This window comes from Oncorhynchus masou, chromosome 8, assembly GCF_036934945.1.
Source record: "Oncorhynchus masou masou isolate Uvic2021 chromosome 8, UVic_Omas_1.1, whole genome shotgun sequence".
NCBI classification, from domain to species: domain Eukaryota; kingdom Metazoa; phylum Chordata; class Actinopteri; order Salmoniformes; family Salmonidae; genus Oncorhynchus; species Oncorhynchus masou.
This window is the reverse complement of record NC_088219.1, coordinates 22,051,437-22,073,857: the sequence shown is the minus strand read 5'-3', so window position 1 is coordinate 22,073,857 and position 22,421 is coordinate 22,051,437. Positions and strand designations below refer to the sequence as shown.

Here is a 22,421-nt window from a genome sequence, read left to right as displayed (position 1 = left end):
GAACCAACATGGAATAGACATTGAATTGACGTCTAGGCCCAGTGGGATATCAAACCTTGCTACATACCGACCGATTCTCATTATCACCATCAGTGGTTCAATAGTCTGCATCTGCAGTATTTCTTCTATATCATCTCTTGTCCCAAGTAGCAGTAACATTATATCTAAGGACACAGCACAGCATGATCAGATAACTGTTTTTGTCTGTACTCATATTCAATTGGTTAGTGTTCATGTACAGGTAACTACCAACATAAAGTGTCTTAATAGGGCGTTGGGCCAACACAAGCCAGAACAGCTTCAATGCACCTTGGCATAGATACTACAAGTGTCTGGAACTATATTGGAGGGATGCAACACCATTTTTCCAGGAGGAATTCCATCATTTTGGTGTTTAGTTGATGGTGGTAGAAAACTCTGTCTAAGGGCCACTCCAGAATCTCCCGTAAGTGTTCAGTTGGGTTGAGATCTGATGACTGAGAAGGCCATGGCATATGGTTTACATAATTTTAATGCTCATCAAAGCATTCAGTGACCAATTGTGCCCTGTTGATGGGGGCATTGTCATCCTATGGGGGAGTAGCCATGGTATTCAAAATAATGGCCTGAACAGCATTTTTATACATCAAATAAAATAAAACGGTATTTGTCACATGCGCCAAATACAACAGGTATAGACTTTAGCGTGTAACGCTTACTTATGAGCCCTTTTCTGGAGTGGCTCTTAGACATCGTTATACAAGGAGTACCAGTACTGAGTACTGAGTCAATGTGCAGGGGTACGAGATAGTTGAGGTAATATATAGAGTACATGTACTGTAGGTAGGGGCAAAAGTGACAAGTCATTCAGGATAGATAATAATGTTAAGAGTGTTAAAGAGTGTGAGTGTGTGGTGCGTCAATACGCACGGGTGTGAGAGTATGTAGGGTGTGTGTGTGTGTATTGGAGTATCGGTGTGGTGTGTGTGAGTGTATGGATAGAGTCCAGTGAGTATGCATAGAGCCAGTGCAAGTGGGTCAGTGCAAATAAAAAGGGGGTCAATGTAAATAGTCCGGGTGGCCATTTTGATGAACTGTTCAGCAGTCTTATTGCTTGGTAGTAGAAGCTGTTCAGGAGCCTTTTGTTCCCAGACTTGGCGTTCCGGTACCGCGGTAGCAGAGAGATCAATCTATGACTTGGGTGGCTGAAGTATTTGACTTTTTCTTTTACGTGACATTTTTGTACCTTAATCATGGTGGGATTTTAATTGCTTAATTATCTCATGAACCACACCTGTGTGGAAGCACCTGCTTTCAATCCCCTTTGTATCCCTCATATCCCTCAAGTGTTTCTATTATTTTGGCACTTACAGAACATTTATATATGTTGCTTGTGCACAGCAGAATTGTTTAACTCCATAGAGTTTCTAGAGAACTGACTCTTTATTTGAACTTGGTGGAAGTGAACACCATGATTTACTCAGACCCCTTAACTACTCTGTTATGGTTCAATGTGAAGTGGCTAAATTCTAAATTGATACTCTTCCGGATTTGTATACACAACCGCCAGCTCCTGAATGTTAATTTGCTGGGAGCCGGGTTGCTTTTATGACTTGTCTTGTTTGCCTTAAGCACTGTGGCGGCTTGTGGGAAGACTAAATTCAGACAGAGACAGGTTGCAGTTAAAACCAAATTAAAACCACCATTTTCTTCACCTGTTGAATACATTATATCTGAACAGTAAGCAGGTAGTGGTAGTCTTGGGTGCTAAGGAATGATTGACCCACATGGTTGATAATAACATGGACCATCATTGCCACCCACATTTAACGTGACAGATGGGATGTTGTTAGATGCTTTCACTAAAAAGTGATATTCTCTCTCTCTCAATCTGTCCCTCTCTGCAGGCTCTGCTATGCGGCGCCGCTGGCTGATGGTACCGCTGCTCATGCAGGTGTGGCTGGCTGCATCTCCGTCCCTCAGCGAGCGTCCATGCCCCAAAAGCTGTCGCTGCGATGGGAAAATCGTCTACTGTGAGTCAAGCGCCTTTCGTGATGTTCCCAAGAACCTCTCAGGGGGCTGCCAAGGCCTGTCCTTACGTTACAACAGTCTGGCGAGTCTCAGAGCCGGACAGTTTGTGGGCCTCAACCAGCTCATCTGGCTCTACTTGGACCACAACTACATTGCCTCTGTGGACGTACTGGCTTTCCAAGGCGTTCGGAGGCTCAAGGAGCTGATCCTGAGTTCCAACAAGATCACAATGCTCCACAACACCACTTTCCACCCTATACCCAACCTCCGCAACCTGGACTTGTCTTACAACAAACTGGCAGCCCTGCAGCCGGGCCAGTTCCAGGGCCTCCGCAAGCTCCTCAGCCTGCACATGCGCTCCAACTCCTTGAAGAGCATCCCTGTGCGTCTGTTCCAGGACTGCAGAAACCTGGAGTTCCTGGACCTGGGCTACAACCGCCTGCGCAGCATCACCCGCAACGCCTTTTCAGGCCTGCTGAAACTGACTGAGCTGCACCTGGAGCACAACCAGTTCTCCAAGATCAACTTCTCCCACTTCCCACGCCTCTACAACCTGCGGGCGCTGTACCTGCAGTGGAACCGCATCCGTTCCATGAGCCAGGGCCTGACCTGGACCTGGACCTCCCTGCAGAAACTGGACCTGTCTGGCAATGATCTGCAAGAGGTGGATGCTACTGTCTACCAATGCCTGCCCAACCTTCAAACACTCAATCTGGATTCCAACAAACTGACCAACGTGTCCCAGGAGACCGTGTCGGCCTGGATCTCCCTGACCACCATCAGCCTGGCGGGGAACGTGTGGGACTGTGGCCCTGTGATCTGCCCCTTGGTGGTCTGGCTGAGGAACTTCAAGGGGAACAAGGAGACCACCATGATCTGTGCCGCCCCCAAGGAGGCCCAAGGTGAGAAGGTCATGGATGCCATAGACACCCACGGTGTGTGTCGGGCTACCGCCATCACACCCCTCACAGCCAGCACCCAGCCCACCCCCTCTAAAGGCCCAGACCAGACAGAACACCACCCAGCCTACCCCACGCCCCACACCGGAGCTGGGAAGAGGGGAGAGGGATCTAGAGGTGGCCCTACATCTTCAGCTGTCACCCCACCCATGGAACCACCACCTGGGCATGAGTTTGAGCCTGTGTCCTTTCACAAGATTGTGGCGGGGAGCGTTGCCCTGTTTTTGTCTGTAGCGATGATCCTGTTGGTGATCTACGTGTCGTGGAAGCGCTATCCCAGCAGCGTCAAGCAGTTGCAGGAGCACTCTGCCGCGGCTCGCAAACGGCGGAAAAAAGCTAGAGAGACAGAGCACACGCTGAGCTCCCCACTGCAGGAGTACTATGTGGACTACAAGCCCACCAATTCGGAGGCCATGGACGTGCTTGTCAACGGGACTGGCTCCTGCACCTGCACCATCTCAGGCTCCAGGGAATGCGAGGTATGAACCACACCACCCGCCACCCCTCCTAAACAAATCTCTTCCACAGCGAGGCTATCTGAGGTAAATTCTTACACTGCTTTTGATAGATATTAACATCTGTGGCTTTTACTTTAGTATCTCCCCTCTTGGATTGACTGTATCTCTTTTTTAGAGGTTAGGAATGGTGTGTTGTGACGGGTAGAAGTTACGCGCCGCTTTAGGATCGCTTTGGGATTTCCTTGAGTAGTTTTCATTGTGTTCAAAGAAGAGTTTCGGTATTCACTTACACCCTTGTCTCTGTTGAGAGGAAAACGTTGTTTGATGTAAAATTGTGTTGAAACGCAAATAAGTACAAACAATTACATTTACGATCCTAAATAATATCACTAGCTCAAAGTGTGCTGCTGGCTTTTTGTGATGAGTGATAGCTTTTTTTCCCATGAATTCTGAGAGGTAGTTTCAATTGCTTATTTTGGTGCAGGTTTTTTTTCTCCAAAATGGCAAAGGCATTGTTTTGTGTGTGTTTACCTTTATCTCGGGTCTGTTTTTGATGAGCCACTTTGTTCGGATTCGTCCCTGGACACATGTTCGTGATGGTCACTGTTGTGACAGCAAAGAGGTTCAAACTCCATTGATGACTTCATCTTATTCCTGATATAGCAATGACTCACAATGTATTTCCACCTTTGCCTCTCTTTCTTCATCTTACATTCATAATTACAGGTGTAAGTTACACACACTCACACAGACTGTGGCCGTAGTCTTGCCTACTACTTACTAAAACGGCATGCTGTGTGCTAATGCTTTTTAAAAGGCACTGTTTAATTTAACAAATGCAGTAAGCAACACATCTCAGCGTACTGTACTAGGCTCATCTACACTGATAATGAGTCATCTAATGCACAAGTTGCGTTTATTCCAGCCGTTAGTTCATTTTGGTACAGCATGTCACCTTATGTGATTATCAGTTGTTGTCAAACACGCTTGGGTCTAGAAGGACGATTCTCTTCCTCAATAGTAAGCAGCAAATTCTAGTAGATGAAAGCTGAAATGAGTATGACATCCTGGCAATTAAAGCATACAACATTTTCTAAATGTCACATACTACAAGATGTTCTCTTTTCACAAACCCCACATGCCTGCTATTTAGAACACAAGTGCAGGTTTCAGACACAGCCACACACGGCCTCACAGCCACACACGGCCTCACAGCTACACACGGCCTCACAGCCACACACGGCCTCACAGCCACACACGGCCTCACAGCTACACACGGCCTCACAGCCACACACGGCCTCACAGCCACACACGGCCTCACAGCCACACACGGCCTCACAGCCACACACGGTCTCACAGCCACACACGGCCTCAGCCACACACGGCCTCACAGCCACACACGGCCTCACAGCCACACACGGCCTCACAGCCACACACGGCCTCACAGCCACACACGGCCTCACAGCCACACACGGCCTCACAGCTACACACGGCCACACAGCCACACACGGCCTCACAGCCACACACGGCCTCACAGCCAAACACGGCCTCAAAGCCACACACGGCCACACAGCCACACACGGCCTCACAGCCACACACGGCCTCACAGCCAAACACGGCCTCATGGCCACACAGCCACACGCGGCCACACAGTCACACACGGCCTCACAGCTACACACGGCCTCACAGCCACACACGGCCTCACAGCCACACATGGCCTCAAAGCCACACACACACACACGGCCACACACACGGCCACACACACGGCCACACACACGGCACACACACACACACACACACACACACACACACACACACACACACACACACACACACACACACACACACACACACACACACACACACACACACACACACACACACCTCAAACCCCTCCCCACAAACAAACACACACACACACACACATTATAGTGAAAAAAAACCCCAGCTCTGAAATGTCACAAAGCATTTTAACTTTACTATAAGATGCTAACCTTATTATAAAATGATTAGCTAGCTGCTCTATAGTATGAGTCACTAACGATGTCCAAAGTATGATGTAGGACTGCAACATTTCCATTTACAGCAACATGTCCTCTAAACAAAATAGACAAACACACACCACACACCACACAGTGGTACATGTACTACTGCAAAGATGCAGTGTCTGAAACTCCCACAAGGAGTGCCACTGCTTGGGAATGTTTAAAATTAAAATAAACAAATGTCCAGTTCTTTTTTGACAACATGGCACAGTCTCAACAGAGATAAATTAAGCATACATTTCATTGTAATTTAAAAGTTTCCATGTACTCCTACTGTCTGTTTTGTCCTCTAAGTTGCACCATCTAAAAAAGGTTGGTTTATTTTTAGGATTGTATTATATATAATGTGTTGTTTCTCTCAGATAACTTGCATATGGCCTCAAATACGGATCTGAATAAACTGGTCTAAGATCAGTGTTCTCTGTGTTCAATGTGACTGTTAAGCTTTGATAAAGCTAAGTGTCTTTTTGTATTCTGACTCTTGCCTTTGAAAGCTGTCTGTCTGTCTGTCTGTCTGTCTGTCTGTCTGTCTGTCTGTCTGTCTGTCTGTCTGTCTGTCTGTCTGTCTGTCTGTCTGTCTGTCTGGATTTTGTGGCTTTGGTGAGTTGGCCCACTGTGACTCAAAATGGTTCTTCAGCAAGTACAAAGGTAAAAGATACATTAATATTCCACTGCAATTTCAGGTCATTTTCCCCTTCTCCTTTTGGCAACTCTCATATTTATCCAGGCCTGAAAATGTGACAAGCAAAACAGTGTCTGCTAAAAGGATACAAAAACATCACATTAAAATATAATGATACTTTTTTCTAATGACATCAGGGTGTTCCCTGAGGTAATTGTATATTTATTTCTTATCAATATCAAGGTCATAAAGTCAGATTGTGAATTGCTTGAAAGCCAATACACCTCAGAGGCTTGCCGTGGGCAAAAATAGTATAGAAAAACGTATAGATGCTAGTGTCTTCGGTCGACAATTAGGCATGTGTGAAACTTCAAACATTCACCGCTAGTGAGAGAACAACTCTGTCATCCTCCTAATCCTGTCTCTTACACACTGCGGTTCTGTGCCGTCGCCTTTCGCAGCTCTGTTTGATCCGTTCTTAATGAGGGTGTTAGATCACCGGTATAGCAATCACATTACCTGGAAAAGAAGCAAAGACTGCTCTCCTACTTGGCACTCTGCACTTATACTCTCTACCTAGCTATCTCTCCTTCTTTCTTTCTCTCCTTGTCCTGCTCATGTTATTATCTCTACATCTTCCGTTCTTATTCTCTGGCCCTTTCTCCTCTCTTTCCTTTTAAAATATACTTATACTTATTTAACTTAAGCCTCTATAGTTATTTTATAACATGATCGGCCACTATTCTCTAGTAATGTATATCCAACCCCAGGGTATGTGTGTGTCCTGAATTTGTTTATTCCTACTGCGGCATAGAGAATTGTAGCATATAGGTTTACTTGTATTTCAGTATTTATAAAAGACTATGTGTGTTTTCAGGTACTTTATGTTAATGGTTGCTGTGTCAATTCATGTATGCGTTACTTGCATGTGTTAGAATTTTTGTTGCAGTTGCGTATCTGGATGCTTGCGATTGTAATGCAGACCTTTTTCTCCTACGGACAAAAATAACCTTGTCAGGTTATTGTGGCTGACGGTGCCATTAGAGGCATCCTGTGCTGGAGGCACAGCAGCCTGGAGAGCTGGGAGGCAGGCACAACAGACAGGCAGACAGGCAGATAGACAGCTGGAGATACTGGCAGAGGTCAGCTGGCAGGTAGGTAGAGAGGCAGGCACAACAGACAGGCAGACAGGCAGATAGACAGCTGGAGATACTGGCAGAGGTCAGCTGGCAGGTAGGCAGAGAGGCAGGCACAACAGACAGGCAGACAGGCAAGCTGGTAGGTAGGCAGATAGACAGCTGGAGATACTGGCAGAGGTCAGCTGGCAGGTAGGCAGTGAGATAGGCAGAGAAGCAGGTATAACAGTAGGCTGGCAGCAAGACAGGTGAAAGCAGGTAAGTTTGCAGGGCAGGATGCTTAGATGGTAGGGAACGTGGACACACAGACAGAAAAGGAAGTTAGGCAGGCCGAGAAATCGGAAGCCATCCAGACTAGAAGATGGATTGGAAGGGCTGGGTCCACACAGACACGTAGACAGCTCTCCACAGACAGCTGTCCATCCTGTGATCACTGACACATTTGTTTAGGGAGATCAGAGGTCTGTAGAGTAAAGTCCAGCAGATTGGCCTGTTATCCTCTCTGGCTGGACCAAACTGCAAGACAAAAGTGGAAATAACAGAGAAGAAGTATCCTATCAAACCAATATCAAATCCTTTAACCTAATTAAGACTGAGTCAATTAGTATGTCTGTAACTTATTGAGGCAAGCTGTGCTGAATATATCACGATGTGACACACTACTACTCATAGATTCACTTTTGAGGAATGCACTATATATTCACAAGTGTGTGGACTTCCCTTCAAATTAGTGTATTTGGCTTTTTCAGCCACACGTGTTGCTGACAGGTGTAGAAAATCAAGAACACAGCCATGCAATCTCCATAAACAAACAATGGCAGTAGAATGACCTTAATGAAGAGCTCAGGGACTTTCAACGTGGCACCTTCATAGGATGCCACCTTTCCAACAAGTCAGTTTGTCAAATTTCTGCCCTGCTAGAGCAGCGGTCAACTGTAGGTGCTGTTATTGTGAAGTGAAAACGTCTAGGAGCAACAACGGCTCAGCCGCGAAGTGGTAGGCCACGCAAGCTCACAGAACAGGACCACTGACTGCTGAAGCGCATAGCATGCAAAAATAATCTGTCTTCGATTACAACACTCACTACCGAGTTCCAAACCGAGTCTGGAAGCAACATCAGCACAAGAACTGTTCACCAGGAGCTTCATGAAATGGGTATCCATGGCCGAGCAGCCACACACAGGCCTAAGATCACCATGCGCATTGCCAAGCGTCGGCTGGAGTGGTGTAAAGTTCGCTGCCATTGGACTCTGGAGCAGTGGAAACGTGTTCTCTGGCGTGATGAATCACGCTTCACCATATGGCAGTCCGACAGATGAATCTGGGTTCGGCGGATATCAGGACAACGCTACCTTCCCCAATGCATAGTACCAACTGTAAAGTTTGGTGGAAGAAGAATAATAATCTGGGGCTGTTTTTCATGGTTCGGGCTAGGCCCTTTAGACCCAGTGAAGGGAAATCTTAATGCTACAGCACACACTTACATTCTAGGCCGATTCTGTACTTCCAACTATGTGGCAACCATTTGCGGAAGGCCCTTTCCTGTTTCAGAATGCCACCATGCACAAAGCGAGGTCCATACAGAAATTGTTTGTCGAGGGGCCTCTCGGGTGTTGCAGCGGTCTAAAGCACTGCATCGCAGTAGGTCTGCGCACAATTGGCCCAGCGTCGTACAAGTTAGGGTAGGGATTGGCCGGGGTGGGGGGGGCTTTACTTGGTTCATCGCACTTTAGCGACTCCTTGTGGCTGACCAGGCACCTGCAGGCTGACCTTGGTCGTCAGTTGAATGGTGTTTCCTCTGACACGTTGGTGCGGCTGGCTTCTGGGTTAAGCATGTGGGTGTTAAGATGTGCCGTTTGGCGGGTCATGTTTTGGAGGATGCATGCCTTGACCTTTGCCTCCCGACAACATTGAAATTGGGAGGAAATAAATACATTTTTTGTCTAGATCGGTGTGGAAGAACTTGACTGGCCTGCACAGAGCCCTGACCTCAACCCCATCGAACACCTATCGGATGAATTCGAACGCAGACTCCGAGCCAGGCCTAATCGCCTAACCTCAGTGCCAGACCTCAAGAAAGCTATTGTGGCTGAATGGAAGCAGGTCCCCGCAGCAACATCTAGTGGAAAACCTTCCCAGAAGAGTGAAGGCTGTTGTAGCAGCAAAGGGGGGACCAAGTCCATATTAATGCCCATGATTTTGGAATGAGATGTTCGACAAACAGGTGTCCGCATATTTTTGGTCATGTAGTGTATATAGTTGTATTCATGCTTTCCTGCTTATGGCGTACGACACAGTTTCCCAGTTCATATACCTTCTTCCTGTGCTTAAGTGCGTGTCTCTGCTTGACTGCATGTGCAGGATATATACATGTGGGCACATACAAGTAACCTTTGGCTCATGCTAGGCTATTCTTCGAGGTCTCATATATTAGTTAATTTTTTTACCCTTTTCCCATGCTTCTTCAAGCACACATCATGTTTAGTTAATTATCTATCTATCTATCTTTAGCCTCAGCCAGGCTCCTGCTCTATGGCAGTACTGCTACTGTTGCTGCTGCATAGACTCTAATGCTGTTTGGCTGCATTCCACTGCAGGAAAATGCATGCCACTCATGATTGATGAGCTCTATTCTCCCATGCCGTGGTTTAGTATTCCACCCTCACATGTCCAGCGTACAGCCTTTTCACTATAGAGGGACAGGATAGATTCAAACACGTGTTTGAAGTCATTTACCGTCTCAACAACCTGTGTTTTCATCAATGTCACGCATACCAAGTGTTGACTGGCATGAATGGGTGCAAGAGAGAGAGATATGGGGGAGGGAGGGAGGTAGAGAGAAGCAATGGCGGCATGACAGAGAGACAGAGCGAGAGAGAGCATGAGAGAGAGGGTTTGATGAGGGAGCGTGGGCACTCACCCACATAACTTCTCTAGAGTTATCTGGCCCATGAAGCAACCCTGAGAGCACAGCTTGCCATAAATGTAATATATTCTATGTCCGTCTTTCACTTTGAAATATAATGTTCCCTTTCATCGATTAGATTAGCAAGGTAATAAAAGGTCTTCATTGACAAAATCAGCAGTGGATGTGTTTGGGATTGATTGTGCCATGACGCCAGCAAGGACACTTATGGACCAGAGCCCCTACATCCAACTCATTGATCGCCTCTTGGAAGATCATAATTATTGATTACAATGAAAGAGACGATACATAAATGCAGAATTTCACTCAGCCTCTTTTCAGGATTTCAATCACATATATCATTGTGGGACAGAAATGATGGTAACTATTATGGTAACTATACTTGGAAATCTGTCCAGAACCAGCGATTCGTAACCATGGTTGTGACTCCACTTTCTGAGGATGCTTCACGGGGAGGTGGGATATGCAAAAAACAGATTGTCCATTTCACACATGCATGTAATATACACTTATATATGTGTGAAACAGGACAAATATAAGCACCCACCAAATGATGATGATTATTATAACTCATGGGAATGTATGTGGAGATTTTCTTAAAATGGGCCTTCATACCCACTGACCTCTATGGGGAATATATCCCACAATGCCCCTCATGGTGTCATCTGGTACTTTCTGATTGTTTTTGCATCAGTGGCCAATCAATCATGCTTCATTTCCAGTGATAGAGATATAATACCAACAGATGTTTAGCCTTTGATGGCTGCATCTGTTGAGTTTTTAGAGTCTCACTCTGAAGGGATGGGACTTCTGCTTTCTCATTTCAGACCATTCATCAGTCCATTCAAGTTACAGTACTGTATGTCCGGTTAAGATCAATGGACATGTTGCCTTTTGCTTTGGGTTGTTACTATCTGAAGTGGGAAGCTTTCCAAAATGCAGTGTAATCAGTGCAAAGGGGGGCTGCACTTTTAATCAGACTATGCCACACACTACTTTGAGTCCATTTCTCTTAGGCTTAAATCTCTCTCTCTCATTTAATGCATTTCTGAATTGCTACTGTAGCTTCTCTCCGCTGACAGATTTCAGCTGACTCCCATTTTTACAAGATAGTAAGATTCATATGGTCATAATGCCTTGAGTTATGTCTTTGCACACTCATGATGGTAAGAGAAACGGCTATTTTCTAATGTAAGCCTGTGACTAGTGTGGATGTCCTTGTGGTTTGACCCAAGGATGTGGCCCAGTGGCAGCTACGCTGGCATTTCCATGTCAGAGCAGAGATAAACCAACCACTTTCACATTAAAGGATTAGGCAGATAATACTGTTAGTTTTTTCTATTGTTTTAATCAAGGCCCACTACTTCCATTTGCACATAATAATGGGCATGTTAAAGGCAGTAATCAACAGTCAGTGGAATAACCAGATTTAGTTTGACCGCTATAGATGATGAAAGTGGATTAATCCGTGCGGTAGACAGTGCAGTGCTTGAGTGAGATTAAAACTGGCGACTTCAATCTGGCTATCAATTGAAGCGTGAATTACATCAATAATAAATAAAAAAACACCCCCCAAAATACATACAGTAGGTCAGCATGGATAGAATGTAGGACAGAGAAAGGAAAATGTATTTTCATTGGTAAATGGTGAGTGCCTATAGTTTAATTAGTTAAAACCTCCTTCTTGCAAACGTTTTAAATCCTGTCTCACAGAAATACCGGTAGAACACTTTCCAAATCATTTTTTAACATGTTTTAGCTGTTGTATCTGCATTTCTGGTTAAAAAAAAACAACTTTGAAAAGTTTTAAAGTGATTATGTTTACCAGTTCATTCATTTTACTTCAAATAGTAGATAAAGGAGAAGTGCAGTTAGGTAGAAGTAATACCAACTGAGCTGAAATATACAAAGTTAAATAGAACTATGGAAGGAAAGGGCAAAAGCCAGAGAGCAGGGAAGAGGTGAAGAGTTATTGAAAGAGAGACAGACAGATGGATAGTTGTAGGGAGAGATGTGGACAGAGACAGGCTGCCTGGCTGCACATAGTTCTCACTCTGACCTGAGAGGTACAGCCTGCTTTATTTAGTGCCAATCACAGTTTTTATTGTCTGCGTGGCGCATCATAATTTATTAGGATTATCATAAATTTGTGCTGGGAGCTGGTGCAAGGACACTTGTGCTTCCCCCTCAAAATGAATTACTTGCTGCCAGGCTGGGCGTCAATCAGTCAGAAATGGACTTCTCCAGGTTTTTCCACTTTGTTTTTCCCCAACCTTTCCCTGGAGCTTGGCAAAGCCAAGACCCCGATGAATATTAATCTTGTCATACTCCACCATGGAGAGGGCCAAGGATGTTAGGTGGGGAAGGGCTGAAGGAGCTTGGCTGTTCTCTGTGTCTGTGTGGGTAGTAGAATGAACCAAAGGAACACTCAGCAAAGTCTTCTCCCTCTGTTTTGATTATGCAGGGTGATGCAAGAGCCATTGAAAGTGTCTTCTTGAATGCAGTGGGGAGGCTATATTCTGTCTTTACAAGTAGTAAGGGCCCCCTCTCCCTGGTACTTGCATAAACTGGATTTTGATCCATTGATAATAAATTAAATGACTTACAGTAGAGTTGGCAGATGAGTGTGTAAGGCAGGGGAACAAAGGGCAGGATTATTGAGGAAGCTTTGAAGTTTGTGACCCAAGAATACCTTTTGGAGAGTCCTGAAGTATTCTTGGAGCACTCAACAAAAAGTTTTTTTTTAACCTAATAAAGGGATTTTCATTTGATTGCTTTGTCAAAGCCCTGCCCTCTGACTCATTGCACTTCACATGGGTGTAAGTGTCTTAGCACTGCAAACACTCACCCTCAGCCTATACCCCTTCAGTGCTCAGTGAGTGAGCTCATGACTTCGTGTTTTCCTGCCTATATGATGGGTTCTGGCAGTGCATCTGGTGAGGAGAGAGTATTAAGTTAGACGTGTTTATTTCCTCTTCAAATGAAGTGCTCATTTATGTGACCTCGATTCTCCTCCTAGTCTCCCGTAGGCTGACAGCCATGCAGTTAGTGTTAACTTGTTTTTCTGCTGAGATTATTGGCCTTTACCTTGTGTTTACCTTGTCTAGAGCTCCCACGCCCCATTGTGCAAGCTAAGGCATGACGAGGAACATGCAGCACATTACAGCGAATGAAGCAGGCAAATCCATGTAACAATATGCAGACGTAGGGGTGTGGGGGGGGGGGAGCTGGCACTGAGCTCAGTGGGAGTATGAGAGGCAGTCAGACTGAAAGCCTAATTAATCCAGCCTCCCTTAATTAGCCTATGTCCCCTCTCTTATGCAAGTTCCAGTGCTCTCTCTCTTTCTCTCTATGTCTCTCTGTCTCTGTCTGTTTTGCCATCTTTCTCCCTCGGCCTGTGAGGACGGTGACAATATGCTACAAGGTGATAAACAAGCTCTTTTCGCTGTGGAGGGCAGCTTAGACGGAGGGTGTAGGTGTCTGAGCTGTCGCCTGTGTTGCCACGAGAGGACGAGACAAAAGCCCAGCTGTAGGGCTGCGGGTGTTTTGGTCTTACATTGTTTTGGGGGAGATCTGCGGCGTGTCTTGCGAGGCAGGTGGTCATTGTGTTGCGTGATGGCACAGAGCCCCGAACACTGCACCTCCCTCCATGTTCGTGTCGATTACTAATGCATCACTTTGGTGGACCACAGCCTATGCCATTGGTGAACACAGAGAGAGTGGCCTCCAGCTAGACTGGAATGTCAGGCTGTGGCTCGAGCTGCTGTGGCTGGTGCTGCTGCTGCTGCTGCTAAACCGTGCCAGCTATGCTGGGAGGCAAGATGTCGGCATGACTGACGTTTCCCTCTCTATGTCCCAGGCGTTCTGTCTGTTACCAGCATAATGATGGCTTAAGTCTGTTATTCCATAGCAGCCCTCCCTGGCCTGACCAATCATCCTGAGCGTACTGCTGATCATGACAAACATTCTCATTCGCTGCTATTTTGATGAACTTCATGATTAATTTGTGTTTTGATCCGGGTTTCTCCTTGTCACATGTCTTCAGTGAAGTTTGATGCCAGATTAAGGATAATAAAATAGATAAAAGTGTTGATATAAGAATGACTTGGCTATTTAATGCTAAAAGAAAAACCATGTACAGGCTCACTTTAATTGAAAATATGTTTTACCTGTATCAACATGAACTCATTTATCAGCATAGCACTTCATCGTATTAATGTTAATACCGCATTGTGGAATTAACATTCATATCAGTTTATTATGACACATCACCAGTACTTTATGGTTAGTATTGAAAGCGCAGGCATTAAGGAAAAGTTTACCAATGTAAAACTTGGCTGTTTCTCAATGGTGTTTAAATTGCTCACATGCATGTAAAAGACAGCTCCCAACCCCATTTGGATATAGAATAAAGACTATGAAAAATTATGCTGAATAGATGAAGATAATTAAATGAATCTACCTCACTGCCAATGGACCCTGATATGATAAATATCTTTCTGGAAGATATTTCTTTCTAAAGATGGTCTATTTGCATATCAAGGTCATAGTTCTCTCCCACTGCGTTTCAACAGGACACTCGCCAGATCTTTTTCTCTTTCTCTTTTATCATCACCCACTCTTTTTCATCTGTGACCTCTCATTTCCATGGGGGAGGACACACTTTGTTGGATTATGGGTAACGGAGGAGTGGAGGTAATGGTCAAGGGGTGGTTAGAGGTGAAGCTCTCTCTTTGAGTCATGAAATGTAAACATCTCTTTACTTTCTGTCTGCCCTTGGATAATGTGATCATGGCATCCAATGTGTTTGATCTCTCACATGTTGAGTCGGAATCTAAGTACAGTGGGGCAAAAAAGTATTTAGTCAGCCACCAATTGTGCAAGTTCTCCCACTTAAAAAAATGAGAGAGGCCTGTAATTTTCATCATAGGTACACTTCAACTATGACAGACAAAATGAGAAAAGAAATCCAGAAAATCATTTTTTTTTTTTTTTTTATGAATTTATTTGTAAATTATGGTGGAAAATAAGTATTTGGTAAATAACAAAAGTTTATCTCAATACTTTGTTATGTACCCTTTGTTGGCAATGACAGAGGTCAAACGTTTTCTGTAAGTCTTCACAAGGTCTTCACACACTGTTGCTGGTATTTTGGCCCATTCCTCCATGCAGATCTCCTCTAGAGCAGTGATGTTTTGGGGCTGTTGCTGGGCAACACGGACTTTCAACTCCATCCAAAGATGTTCTATGGGGTTGAGATCTGGAGACTGGCTCGGCCACTCCAGGACCTTGAAAGGCTTCTTACGAAGCCACTCCTTCGTTGCCCGGGCGGTGTGTTTGGGATCATTGTCATGCTGAAAGACACAGCCACATTTCATCTTCAATGCTCTTGCTGATGGAAGGAGGTTTCACTCAAAATCTCATGATACATGGCCCCACTCATTCTTTCCTTTCCACGGATCAGTCGTCCTGGTCCCTTTGCAGAAAAACAGCCCCAAAGCATGATGTTTCCACCCCCATGCTTCACAGTAGGTATGGTGTTCTTTGGATGCAACTCAGCATTCTTTGTCCTCCAAACACGACGAGTTGAGTTTTTACCAAAAAGTTCTATTTTGGTTTCATCTGACCATATGACATTCTCCCAATCTTCTTCTGGATCATCCAAATGCTCTCTAGCAAACTTCAGACGGGCCTGGACATGTACTGGCTTAAGCAGGGGGACACGTCTGGCACTGCAGGATTTGAGTCCCTGGTGGCGTAGTGTGTTACTGATGGTAGCCTTTGTTACTTTGGCCCCAGCTCTCTGCAGGTCATTCACTAGGTCCCCCCTGTGTGGTTCTGGGATTTTTGCTCACCGTTCTTGTGATCATTTTGACACCACGGGTGAGATCTTGCGTGGAGCCCCAGATCGAGGGAGATTATCAGTGGTCTTGTATGTCCTCCATTTCCTAATAATTGCTCCCACAGTTGATTTCTTCAAACCAAGCTGCTTACCTATTGCAGATTCAGTCTTCCCAGCCTGGTGCAGATCTACAATTTTGTTTCTGGTGTCCTTTGACAGCTCTTCGGTCTTGGCCATAGTGGAGTTTGGAGTGTGACTGTTTGAGGTTGTGGACAGGTGTCTTTTACTGATAACAAGTTCAAACAGGTGCCATTAATACAGGTAACGAGTGGAGGACAGAGGAGCCTCTTAAAGAAGAAGTTACAGGTCTGTCAGAGCCAGAAATCTTGCTTGTTTGTAGGTGACCAAATATGTATTTTCCACCATAATTTGCAAATAAATTCATTAAAAATCCAACAATGTGATTTTCTGGATTTTTTTCTCATTTTGTCTATCATAGTTGAATTGTACCTATGATGAAAATTACAGGCCTCTCTCATCTTTTTAAGTGGGAGAACTTGCACAATTGGTGGATGACTAAATACTTTTTTGCCCCACTGAAATGCTTATAAGCTAGTTATTTATAATGTATACTTTAAGATGTTCATATTGGGGGTATTTTATGATTAATATGTTTCAGGTACATGCCTTTGAAAACCTTGGACCACTTTAAAGGTTTGATTGAACTTCTATACTGTGTAATGTCATGCCCATTTTGATACAGGCTAGAGTTTCACTTTGTGAAATGTTGCCTCGTCAGGCAGAGATTTCCTAAAGGTAAAGCATGGTCCTGCAAAGAGCAACCTCCAATCTCACTTCGAGCAATGACAGGTCAGGGTGGACAACATTGTAACACTGCACCTGTACCCTGTAGAAAGCAACATGTCATGCCAGAAATAGAGCTGCTGCTTTCAGAGATGGTGTCTTTCTGCCTTACATGTTCCAGTGTTTCTTGGTTTGCTTGGTTCTCTCTAGTTGGTCTGTAGAAGCCTGGAGAGTTTGCATCTCTCCCTCCTGTGCCAGCTGACCTCCGCTCAGTCTATGAAGGCTCTACAGTGTGTGAGGCTCTGTGGCTCTGCGGTGTAGCTGGTGTCAGCGGTGGTGGCTCACCGTGGTGTGGCTGCAGACTTAACGACCATAACCCTCAGGCTCCACCATATGTCTTTCATTGGAAAACTATCTACTTCCTTCTTTTTTTGTGACCAAATTATTATTTAGTTTTATAATGCCTCCAACCCCTTACCATTCCACCCAGCAAACCGAGGTTACCCATCAGTCCCCCTTCTACCTATCCATCCCCTGAGTCTCCCCCGACACCCTCCCCCATACCACCGCTTATATATTTGTCCAGGCCTGAATTGTTCCTTGACTAGCAACATTCATTCTCTCTGTGGATAATTCTGATGTTAGAACTTCTAACAGAAACTGATGGGAGAGAGTGGGGTGGTTGGCGTCTTAAAGCCAACATTTGTTTCGCAGCAGTGCTGCCTGCCAGCAGTAATCTTCTCTAATTGATTGAGAGATTCAAGGGGCTATCATCATAATAGTTGCAAAGCATTGAATATTTAAATTAATGCACTTCTAAATTAGTTTTGTAACTTTTCCACAAAAGCTTTTAACTGCAGGGCACTCCCACATCATATGAAGGAATGTGCCTAACTGATTTAGGGGACACAGTGAACAGTTTGTACTGTAGATGGGTCCAATTTCATCGTAAAATGTATCCATGGTGTTAAATACAGTTTGGATCAAACTTAAAAGGTGCTACACAAAGGATTTAATTTGATTATTGTATAGACATTTCAGAAAAGGTCCATAATATATATGGTGCTAATAGTGGAATGATAGCTACTTAACTACTTAACCGCCAATGTTGTGATTGGATGTGATATTTGCCTATTGATTTTTTTCCTCCGAAGCAGCATCTGTTGTTATCGAGTGGAAATCGCTAATTTCCTAGTTCTACACTGTTCGCTCAATTTCAGTTTATGTGAGAAAACAAGAGCTTAATAGTATAGGGAATCATTGATGCAGCACTCCATCTCTCTCCTTAGTAAAATAACCCTTACACCACCTGGAGGTATGTTGGGTCATTGTCCTGTTGAAAAACAAATATTGTCCCACTAAGCCCATACCAGATGGGATGGCTTATCACTGCAGAATGCTGTGGTAGCCATGCTGATGAAGTGTACCTTGAATACTAAATAAATCACAAACAGTGTCACCAGCAAAGCACCCCCACTCCATAACACCTCCTCCTCTGTGTTTTACAGTGGGAGATACACATGCGGAGATCATCCCACACCGCGTCTCACAAAGACATAGCGGTTGGAACAAAAAAAATCGCAAATTTGGATTCCAGACCAAAGGACAAATTTCCACCGGTCTAATGTCCATTGCTCGTGTTTCTTTGCCCTAGCAAGTCTCTTCTTATTATTGGAGTCCTTTAGTAGTGGTTTCTTTTCAGCAGGGGATTGGGGTTCAATAGTCCGGGTGGCCATTTGATGAATTTTTCCGTAGTCTCATAGAAGGGGTAGAAGCTGTTAAAGAGCCTTTTGAAACTAGACTTGAAACTCCTGTACCGCTTGCCATGCAGTAGCAGAGAGAACAGTCTATGACTTCGGTTAGTGGAGTCCTTGATAATTTTTTGGGCCTTCCTCTGACACCGCCTAGTATATAGGTCCTGGATCAAATCAAATTTTATTTGTCACATTATTATGGTTAGCAGATGTTAATGCGAGTGTAGCGAAATGCTTGTGCTTCTAGTTCCGACCATGCAGTAATATCTAACAAGTAATCTAACATTTTCATTACAACTACCTAATACACACAAGTGTAAAGGAATGAATAAGAAAATGTACATAAAATGATATGGGTGAGCGATGGCCGAACGGCATAGGCAAGATGCAGTAGATGGTGTAGAGTACAGTATATACGTATGAGATGAGTAATGTCGGGTATGTAAACATGATATAAAGTGGCACTGTTTAAAGTGGATAGTGATACATCTATTACATCCTATTTTTAATTATTAAAGTGGCTAGAGATGAGTCAGCATGTTGGCAGCAGCCACTCAATGTTAGTGATGGCTGTTTAACAGTCTGACGGCCTTGAGATAGAAGCTGTTTTCAGTCTTTCGGTCCCCGCTTTGACCTGTACTGACCTCGCCTTCTGGATGATAGCGGGGTGAACAGGCAGTGGCTTATCTTTTTGGCCTTCCTGTGACATCGGGTGGTGTAGGTGTCCTGGAGGGCAGGTAGTTTGCCCCTGGTGATGCGTTGTGCAAATCTCACTACCCTCTGGAGAGCCTTACGGCTGTGGGCGGAGCATTTGCCATACCAGGCGGTGATTCAGCCTGACAGGATGCTCTCGATTGTGGATCTCTAAAAGTTTGTGAGTGTTTTTGGTGACAAGCCAAATTTCTTCAGCCTCCTGAGGTTGAAGAGGCGCTGCTGCGCCTTTTTCACCACAATGTCTGTGTGGGTGGATCATTTCAGTTTGTCCGTGATGTGTATGCCGAGGAACTTAAAACTTTCCACTTTCTCCACTACTGTCCCGTCGATGTGGATAGGGGGGTGCTCCCTCTGCTGTTTCCTGAAGTTCACGATCATCTCCTTTGTTTTGTTGATATTGAGTGTGAAGTTATTTTCCTGACACCACACTCCGAGGGCTCTCACCTCCTCCCTGTAGGCTGTCTCGTTGTTGTTGTTAATCAAGCCTACCACTGTAGTGCCATCTGCAAACTTGATGATTGAGTTGGAGGCGTGCATGGCCACGCAGTCATTGGTGAACAAGGAGTACAGCAGAAGAAACCAGGAGGCTGTATCCAGTTGCAGAGGGAGGTGTGTGGTCACAGGTTCCTTAGCTTAGTGATGAGCTTTGTGGGCACTATGGTGTTGAACTCTGAGCTGTAGTCAATGAACAGCATTCTCACGTAGGTTTTCCTTTTGTCCAGATGGGAAAGGGAAGTGCAGAGTGCGATTGAGATTGCATCATCTGTGGATCTGTTAGGGCGGTATGTGAATTGGAGTGGGTCTAGGTTTTCCCGGGATGATGGTGTTGATGTAACCAGCCATAACCAGCCTTTCAAAGAACTACATGGCTACCGACGTGAGTGCTACAGGGCTGTAGTCATGTAGGTAGGTTACTTTCACTTTCTTGGGCACAGGCACAATGGTGGTTTGCTTGAAACATGTAGGTATTACAGACTCAGTTAGGGAGAGGTTGAAAATGTCATTGAAGACAATTGCCAGTTGGTTAGCGCATGCTCTGAGTACATGTCCTAGTGATCCGTCTGGCCACACGGCCTTGTGAATGTTGACCTGTTTAAAGGTCTTGCTTACATTGGCTACGGAGAGCCTGATCACATAGTCGTCCGGAACAGCTGGTGCTCTCATGCATGCGTCAGTGTTGCTTGCATCGAACGGAGCATAAAAGGCATTTAGCTCGTCTGGTGGGCTCGTGTCACCGTGCAGCTCACAGCTGGGTTTGCCTTTGTCATCTATAGTGGTTTGCAAGCCCTGCCTCATCCGTCAAAGCCAGTGTAGTAGGATTCACTCCTAGTCCTGTATTGACGCTTTGCCTGTTTGATGTTTCGTCTGAGGGCGAAAAAGACCTGGGATTAGTGGCCCACTCGTTGAATGCCACAGCTCTAGCGTTTAGCTCAGTGCGGATGTTACCAGTAACCCATGGCCTCTGGTTGGGATATGTACGTACGGTCAATTTGGGGATGGCGTCGTCGATGCAGTTATTGATGAAGCCGGTGACTGATGTGGTATACTCCGCAATACCATTGGATGAATCCCGGAACATATTCCAGTCTGTGCTAGCAAAACAGTTCTGTAGCGTGGCATCGGCATCATCTGACCACTTCTGTATTGAGCGAGTCACTGATACGTCCTGCTTTAGTTTTTGCTTGTATACAGGAATCAGGAGGTTAGAATTATGGTCAGATTTTCCAAGTGGAGGTTGAGGGAAAGCTTTGTATCTGTCTCTGTGTGTGGAGTAAAGGTGGTCCAGAGTTTTTTTCCCCCTCTGGTTGGACATGTGACAAGCTGGTAGAAATTATTTAAAACTGATTTAAGTTTACCTACATTAAAGTCCCCAGCCACTAGGAGCTCCATTCCTGGATTAGCATTTTCTTGTTTGCTTATGGCCTTTTACAGCTTGTTGAGTTCTGTCTTAATGCCAGCATCGGTTTGTGGTAGTAAACAGACGACTATGAAAATTATAAATTGAAACTCTTGGTAAATAGTGTGGTCTGTAGCTTATCATGGACTCTATATCTTGTGGGCAATACCTAGAGACGTCCTTAATATTAGACATCGTACACCAGCTGTTATTGACAAATATACACACACCCACACCCCTTGTCCTACCAGACGTAGCTGTTCTGTCCTGCCGCTGCACAAAAAAAATGAATATTACAGTTAATGTTCTGTTGGTAGGATAGTCTCGAAAGGATATCATCCAGTTTATTCTCCAGTGATTACACATTGGCCAATAGAACGGATGGTAGAGGCGTGTTACCCACTCGCTGACGAATTCTCACAAGGCACCCCGATCTCCGCCCCCTGTATTTCCGTCTTTTCTTCACACGAATGACAGGGATTTGGGCCTGGTCTCAGAGAAGCAGTATTTCCTTCACGTTGGACTCATTAAAGATTAAAGTTTGGGGTGAGTAATCGCTGTTCTGCTACCCAGAAGCTCTTTTCGGTCATAAGAGATGGTAGCAGCACATTTTGTACAAAATAAGTTACAAACAATGCCGTTTTCAGGATGCCATATTCTGTTCCAGGTAGCCCATTCCTGCAGTCAAATGACCAACTTGCCCTCTAGGGGTCTCATGGGTGAAATGTCATTCATATGTGTATTAACTATATCATTTCATAGAAAAAAAAATGCTGAAAATAAAGTGTTTCTATGTCAAACGGTTTGGTTATATTTCAGTCTTCTGTGGTGTATTTAAAGTGTATTATTGGGATGCAAACTAAAAATGGAATACATTTCAGCTCTATATATGACATGGTCCGGATGTCTTACATTTTTTTAAAGCCCATAATGATGTGTGAGGGGTATACTTTTGTTTCAAAGTAGATTTTTTTAAATCTACCAATAAACACTCTGTGTGACCATGATTTAGCTCACTGCAGTAAAAGGTTATAGGGTTGTTCAGATTCAATTTGATCTATTGACCATACTTTTTTAATGGCTAGCTTAGAATATGAGCTTTCCAATATGTATATATATATATTATAGAGCTCAGTCCTTTCGGGAATCCAGATAATTTATAAATCCCATAATTGGATGGCTCACTAGTTGGGTTTCCCACGGGACTCCATAGGCCAGCATAACTGACCTAAGTTGTAAAAATACAGTTGAAGT

General features: G+C 44.7%; 1 protein-coding gene across 1 annotated transcript in view; it reads left to right on the top strand.

The window, feature by feature from the left end:
* Positions 1 to 1,901: 1,901 nt before the first annotated feature.
* Positions 1,902 to 22,421, top strand: part of LOC135544395 (leucine-rich repeat transmembrane neuronal protein 4-like) — a 133,709-nt gene continuing 113,189 nt past the window's right edge. Inside the window, 3 exon segments of the mRNA XM_064971962.1 lie at positions 1,902 to 2,955; positions 2,957 to 3,086; positions 3,143 to 3,448. Coding sequence (XP_064828034.1) covers positions 1,913 to 2,955; positions 2,957 to 3,086; positions 3,143 to 3,448 — 1,479 coding nt within the window. The 5' untranslated portion in view covers positions 1,902 to 1,912.